The 7,910-nt window shown below is 33.9% G+C and overlaps 1 protein-coding gene across 2 annotated transcripts in view; it reads right to left on the bottom strand.

Annotated features, from left to right (window-relative positions):
* Window positions 1-7,647, bottom strand: part of LOC106686469 (location of vulva defective 1) — a 21,077-nt gene extending 13,430 nt beyond the window's left edge. Inside the window, exon 1 of one of the 2 annotated variants that reach the window (XM_067044698.1) lies at window positions 6,921-7,647. Coding sequence is in view for 1 of the 2 variants with exons in the window: in XM_014429806.2 (XP_014285292.1) it covers window positions 6,929-7,165 (237 nt within the window). In the remaining variant the exon portion in view is untranslated. The remainder of the gene's footprint in view (window positions 1-6,920) is intronic. The other variant, XM_014429806.2, reaches the window with a different exon arrangement.
* Window positions 7,648-7,910: the final 263 nt, after the last annotated feature.

The following is a 7,910-nucleotide window of genomic DNA, read 5'->3' as shown; positions in this document are numbered from 1 at the left end:
ACAGAATGTAAATTATGCTTGCCCTGTTTAGGAGGAGAGTTTGTTAATATCAGACCTCTTTTCATTCGATCAACAATCACAATTTTTGGCATCAATGCTTCTGAATATACCACTATTAATAAAAAACATACTAATTTCATATCAACTACTAACTAATGTAAATACAAGCATATGATGTTAACTTTTATAAACCTTTTTTATTTACAACGAAAAAGCACAGCTGTTAAGCCACCTCTATTCGACTTTATCTTCCTTGTCGGAAAGCTTAACCAAAAAAAAAAATTAAAAATTAAACGCTGGCTCTAATAGAAACATTTATTTGAAAATTAAATAAAACCAAATACATAAATTAAATTATGAACTAAGATAAACTGTCCGAAAATACAGAACAAATTTTAAACTAAAAAGGTTCTTCGATTTTAGAATAAAAAAAAAGATCAAAAACTATGTTAACTATTATGTAAAAACCAAATACTAAAAATTACGATTTAAAAAAAAACCACCAAAATCGCTAGTTACAAAATATTTTGCGAATTGATGAACACCGATGGGTCGAGGTCCTCATGTCCGTTCCGAAAGATCGGCGACGATAGTCTTAATTCTCGTCCGTGGGCCCACACGTCGAAGCGGCGTTCCGATAACTCACGCAGGAGGTCTGGTGAGTGAAGTTAAGGGAACAGGGCGAAGTACCATACGAAGTCGACAGGGCGACTGTACTTAGGTTACTCGCCAGGGCGACTATACCTTGGCTACTGACCTTAGCCTTGTAGTATTGTTCTGGCTAATAATGCCACTGGCTGGTATTTCACCACATAAACATTACACCACAAGCATTAATTCTCTTCATTAAAAATAAAGCATACTTCTAATGTAATTAAATCTATTTACAGCCTATTTAAGAAATATTTATATATTAATATATGGCGTTAACATACCGCCCACCAATTTTTGCCTTGGGATGAAAATTCTAAGTTTAATTTACAACCATTAGTTCGAGGAAAGCAATGGGCCAATTTCATGAAAAATAAGAAAGCATTCTACTCAAATTGAACGAACTAAAATATTAACTGAAAGGCTAATCTGACTGAAAGATCTCTTCTGTTCCCAAGTGCACTATTATCTGAAAGAACACTTCTCAGCCAACTTCCGTTACCAATGGTCAGAGATCACTTTTTATAACAGAAAACAAAATTGAATATAACCTTTCAACAATTTTCCATTATTTGTATGACTAGAATAAGTGCTCTTTAAAAAGTAATAGAAGAAATTAATTTGAATCTTTTGGACTTTTAATAAAGAAAAATAAATTTGTAAGTCACCATGAGTACCATTTATAATTTTTGAAATATGTTGAAAAAAAATAAAAATTTTCAAATAAAGTATGGAATTCATTTTGGATCAGAAGAACTTTATGCATGCTATAGTGTAAAGATATATAGTGAACAAAAAAAAAATTGACCTTCTTTTAGGAAAAAATCTAACGTAATCATTCCACTGTCGCTAATCAAACTATATCAAACTTAAAATAGTTCAGAGCGTAAAAAGTCTCAACCACAATGTTTTTATTTATTTTTTCTCTTGAAGTTCAAAGAATTGAAGCGATAGCAGAAAAAATGTATAGACTACAATAGTTTGGAATTATTATTGTCTTCAATGAACCTTTGTTACCAGAAGACTCTTTAAAGTAAATACGGTTTTTTCTGTCATTAGTTTATTAATAATTTTTAAAAAATGTAAACAAAGAACACTTTTAAGTAAACTTTTTACCCATTTCTGGCCTCTTTATCACAGAAAACACCTAGCTTAGGGCTTTACGATTAATGTAAAACAGAAAGTCCACAACTTTTAAAGTATCTTATCATAAAAGGTACCCATTTAATAACACAGTGTAAATAAAACTAAGATAATAATATGCATTGGGCTAGTATTAAAGCCTGAGATATTGTAAAACATCTCTGTCAGTAGGATACTTCTGCTTTGGCTAAATTAAAAAATGAATGTGTTAACTAGATATTGAGACTAAGTGGTGATGATGATGTCAGAGGTGTGACTACTGCATCTGATCTTCAGAGATTCTTCTCCTTTTCAATCTTTGGCGCCCAACTTTTTGTTCGACGTTCAAGGCAGATGGAGACTTTAACAGAAAAGCATCTCCTCTACTAACACACCTGAATTCTGACAGAGTGACAGCCTGCTCCAATAGGACGACCTCTTGATTGGTCATTAGCCGTGAACATGGCTCGCTTAAAGGAACTTTAAATTACCTAGATGTTTTCTGAAGACCTAAAGATTCTGTTGTTAATAGCAGATGTGGAGCCTTATCAGTCAGAGATCCAGGTCTCGTTTTAGAAATAAGAGGGTTCACCCTTCTGTTGACAGTCCTATCTTCTTGTATTCTGGTTAGAGGAGGCGAAGGGGTTACTCTCAGCTGTAAAGACACAGGATTTCCACCATTGTGACTGGTAAACTGAAAACTATTGGCTGTACCTCGAATAATTGAACCAGTTGGATGACTAGGTACAAGCATGACTGGCTGCTTGAACTGTAGACTTTGAAAGTGTTGAGAATAGGACCCTTCAGGGTTGTCACAGTATCTAACTCAAGAATAATGAATAGGAAAACCCCAGGGGGTAAGATAAGAAATACCACTACTAATAGCTTTAAGTGGTGATGGAGGCGGACTGACCCTCATCTGTTGGGGATCAATGCAATGGCAGTACTGTAGTCCAGAACTTTCGCTCACATTAACACAGGTGCTCTAATAGAAGATTGTTCAAAACAGAAGTGGTTCGCACCTACACTGGTGTGGTATCTTGCTACCGTCAGGAATGTTGCGATATTTTCTTCAAGCAGTATCTTCCACCTGAAGGTAAAATTTGAGTGTCCTCAAGAGGTGGTAAGAAGTGATGCTTCCAAAGCCTGTTCTTCCTAATGGGATTTCATGTCCCAGTTTTCACAAGTTGAGAAACTGTTTCCATCTCCCAAAATTTCTCTATTGGGTCATTGAGTTCATTTGGAAGTGTTAATTGGCAGGAAGTCATTGTTGCAACCTTTTTCTCCTTTGAACCCGAGTTAGATGTTAAAGACCCCATGATCATTAAGCCAAATATTGTTTTCAGAACGTCGGAGTAACCTTCCTTACTTACATACACGCCTGATTGAATTTGTCCGAATAAATCGGCACCTAGTAAAAAATCAATGGCACCTGGTTTTTCAAATGCTTTATCAGCCAAGTTATATTTTTGAAAATTTTCGTGAATCACATTGGGGCTTGGACAGGAAGGTATCCTATCCGTTATCTTCGGAACGATCACGGCATTAGTTTTAAGATCTGGATACAATGAGTGCTAGGGTACTAAAGTGCTACATACCTGAAAATTCCAACCTTTAATAGGGTTATCTTCGAAACCATGCAAAGGCTGGGGGTTAACATTCCGCTCCAAACCTAAACTTCGTGCGCAGGCTGATGCAATAAACGACCGTTGTGATCCACAGTCGATTAAAATTCTTATGGGCAAAAATTGTCCATAGCGGTCCTCAGTTCGAGCTATTGCAGTTCCTAATAGCACTGAGGAACTGGACTCGGATAACGATGACAGAACTTAACCCTTTGTGTCCCTAGTTTTCTTGTCAGATCCTTGCAAATTTTCTGGAGAAGGATGTCGATCTGATAAAACATCATTATTTTGGGAGGATGAAGAAGTATTACTAACTTTCGAACCCGCCTCATTCGACCGCCTATTAGTAGATGTTGGAAAATGCAACAATGAATGATATTGCCTTCCGCATTTATTACAAGAGCCAGTGGAAGGGCATCTATTGGTATTGTGACAGGGCAATAATCAGTTTTAATACAATTTCAGCGGTCGTATTTTATCAAAACGTTGTTTAGGTTCAAATGAGCAAAAGCGCGGGCACCTATATAAACGATGTCTTTCTCGGCATAAAGGACAATTATTATGCGTCATAGACCCATTTCTAGACATTAAAACCCTTTTTGTAAAATTTCGAGACCTTTAAATCGTACTTGAGGTAATGAAATTTTTGTATTTCACTCAAATATACATTATTATAAATTAAAGAAATAAAGGTGTCTTTAAATGAAACCCAATTGGAAATTTGGCCATTAAATGAGGGTAAATTAATGGTTGGAAATTTAATCCGAGATTCAAAGTCCAATTTATAACTATTTTCGATAACAGATTGGCTGGCGGCGGTAGTTTCTACTATAATTTCATTACATATTTCTAGTCTCGGACCGTAAAGCATCAAATCGCGAGATCGATTCATCTTCTAAAATTTTAGCTAGAGATTTTGCCTCCTTAAAACATCCCTGAAATTTATCAAAAGCAGTATCTTAGCTAGATAAGCGGGCTTTATTTAATTTATTTAATTAATAAATTTAATTTCCCAGGATTTTCTGAACAGGGATACCTTATATCCCTTGTATCTTTCATATCTTGAGCTAAATCTAATAGCTCTCTATTGTCTATCTCAAGCTCAGATAATTCAATTTTATTTTGATCAACTTTTGGCGCCATTACTACCTTACAAAAAAATGTTTAAATATAAATAATTAATAAAATTATCAAGCACAAACTTTACAATTAAATAATTATTTAAAAAATTATATCCTAGGCTGAAAAACCAAAATTATTAACAAATTTATAAATAAATGTTTAAACCAAGGCTCGGAAGACCAAAATCTATGTTCCAATTTACAAATACATATTTATATCCTAGGCCCGGAGAACCAAAATTATGAATAAATTTACAACTAAATGTTTATCCAAGGCCCAAAATACCATAATTATGTAAAAATTTACAAAAAAATATTTATATCTTAAGCCCGGAGAACCAAAAACTATGATAAGCCACCTCAATTCGACTTTGTCTCCTTGTCGAAAAGCTTAACAAAAAATGAAATAAAATAAACGCTGGCTCGAATGGAAACATTTATTTGTAAACTAAATAAAACCAAATACATAAAGTAAATTAGAAACAAAGAAAAACTGCCCGAAAATACAGAACAAATTTTAAAATAAAAAGGTGCTTCCATGTTATAATAAAAAAAAAAAAAATAAAAAAACCTATGTTAACTATTGTGTAAAAACCAATGACTAAAAATTACAATTAAAAAAAAAGTTTTATTTTAATAAATCTAGTTAAAATAAAACGTGATTTCCCTTTAATGGCATCCAATCCCATAGAATTAAAATAAAACCCATCAAATCACTTATATTCATCATCGTAAACCTACCGACTGTCCAGTAGTTACCTTTAATAATATTGTTCTTACCCTGTCGAACAGATCCGCTACCTTGGACTCTATCTAGACAAAAGACTAACCTGGAATTTTCACAAAAGACTGAAAAGACAGAACACTGCACGTCGATTTCGACTATTTTAGGACTTAGTAGAGACAAAGGTTTTTTTGGAAGCCATAATTCGTAGCAACGTAAGGCTAAGTGGCTTCCTCAATACTATCTTTACTATCATTACTATCTGCCAAAAATCGTCATCAATTCGTCAAGAATTCCTTAAGAGGACGTTGATGTACAATGACAGAGACACATACACAGACACAAACAGAACAGACACATATAGTCCAAGACATCATTGACACTTCCCTTTTTCGCTATAGTTTTGAGAATTTCGAAATGAACCTAAAAAGGTTATGATGGAATGAATTTTTTTCCATATATGAGATTTATTCCACTTATCCCCAATGGAAGGTAATATTTTCTATGAAGGATTCTCATTGAGAATCCAATTATAAAACGAGGTTAGAATTAAAAAGGTATTTTTAAATGATGTTGAATGTAACATTTTTTATCTACAGGACATGTAGGGTTTTTAGGACTCGGTCTAAAGCCTCTCTCTCTCTTTTTATTTTTTTTATTTTTTTTTTTTTTTAATCATTCTGGATGCATGTCATAGGCACATTAGAGAGGCGAACCAATTCCGTAAAGTGTAGTTGGAAATCACATTTTATTTTAATAAATCTTGTTTAAAAAAAACGTGATTTCTCTTTAATTGCATCCCACACTCTCCAATCCCATATCACAGACCTCGAAGAATGGTTGTAATTGGAGCACGTCGATTTCGATTTTAGCACTTACTACAGACAAACGGTTGTTTGGAAGCCATAATTCTTAGCAACATGAGGTTAAGTGATTTCCTCATAACCATCTTCACTATCATTACTATCTGCCAAAAATCGTAGCGACGTTAGGCTAAGTGGCTTCCTCATTTCTGTCTTTACTATCATTACTATCTGCCATAATTCGTAGCAACGTGAGGCTAAGTGACTTAGTCATTACTATCTTTACTATCATTATTATCTGCCATAATTCGTAGCAACGTAAGGCCAAGTGGCTTCATCATTACTATCATTACTATCTGCCAAAAATCGTCATTGTCTATAGCAGGGTTGCCCATTCTAAGGCCGGCAACATTGTGGTCTGGAATTGGCACACGTGTGGCCAGTAGGTTATACATTTTTATTCTTATTCTTATGTTTTATTTATTTATGTTTGCAAGGGAGGGAGGTTGAATAGTTAATTTAGACTCAGCAGGTTTGATACATGTTACAACATACTGTCTTGTAGAAATAATTATTGAAAAGGTGGGTGTCTATAGGGGTGGAGGTGGGGGTACGGTTGTGGCCTGTTACAATATGGATAAAACCTGCTAGCGCACCATCCCTGGTTAAAGAGAAAACCGATTATAAAACTTTGAACTAATATAATTATTCGCGAATGTGGCTGTGTTTGTATGTTGTCATAACATGAGATGATTGAAAAATCAAATTATTGGATATTTATGGACGATATTACGATTATGTTAAATCGATTTTAATGATATTTGAGCTAATCATGTGTGCAGGGTCATATGTTAAGATAGAGAATATTTCTTACGTGGATACCTTCTTCGATATATCTTCTAGAGTACCAACTTGTAAATCTTTTGTTATTTCCATGTGTTTCTCTGTGGTATTTTGGAAAGTGTTGGATATTTTCATTATATTCGACTGATTCACCGATTCTGTCAACAGAAATTCTAAAGAACGTTGTTTCAGACGTTTATTAGGGAAGTTGCTATGAGCCATTTCGTCAGCGCCCCGAGCAATCGAGGAAAAAGTTCTTTCTTTCACCTTTGGCATAAATTGTCTTTTTTTCGAGGCAGAATATCTTTTTGATAAACTGTAGTAGGCAATCTTGTGTAATCGAAATTTATTTGTACTCAATGTTTTGACTGAAGTTGGAATTGATTTCGGCAGCGTGTAACTCCAATGATTTTTATTATATTTTTGTGTAGAGTTGTTCGAATCCAGAGGGCCTGAATCTTATGCAGTGTTAACATATCCTTTTGAGCTTGAATATCCTCTCGTTGAAGTTTTATTATTTCGTGTGAGTAACGTTACATCGAGGTTTGGATATGTTTTAACTGGTTTTCCTGGGTCATTTTTTTTATTTACAAATGTGACAGAATGTAAATTATGCTTGCCCTGTTTAGGAGGAGAGTTTGTTAATATCAGACCTCTTTTCATTCGATCAACAATCACAATTTTTGGCATCAAAGCTTTTGAATATACCACAATTAATAAAAAACATACTAATTTCATATCAACTACTAACTAATGCAAATACAAGCATATGATGTTAACTTTTATAAACTTTTTTTATTTACAATGAAAAAGCACACTGGGAAAATGTAGCACTGGGCTTTTTCTGCATTGGATGAAAAATATATAATGTGACAATGTAAAGTGTACTACATATTTATTGTATTCCTTTAATAACGCATTCACTAAAGTTATAAAACTTTTTAGAACTGATTTTTTTAAATCACATTGAACTTTTTCTATATGTGCGTAAAGAATGTTACTACGTTCAAGAATAAATAGT

Source organism: Halyomorpha halys, unplaced genomic scaffold (genome assembly GCF_000696795.3).
Source record: "Halyomorpha halys isolate HHAL.00 unplaced genomic scaffold, Hhal_1.1 Scaffold825.1, whole genome shotgun sequence".
NCBI lineage: Eukaryota > Metazoa > Arthropoda > Insecta > Hemiptera > Pentatomidae > Halyomorpha > Halyomorpha halys.
Note: the sequence above shows the minus strand (reverse complement) of the source record. Positions and strands in the feature narration are given on the sequence as shown.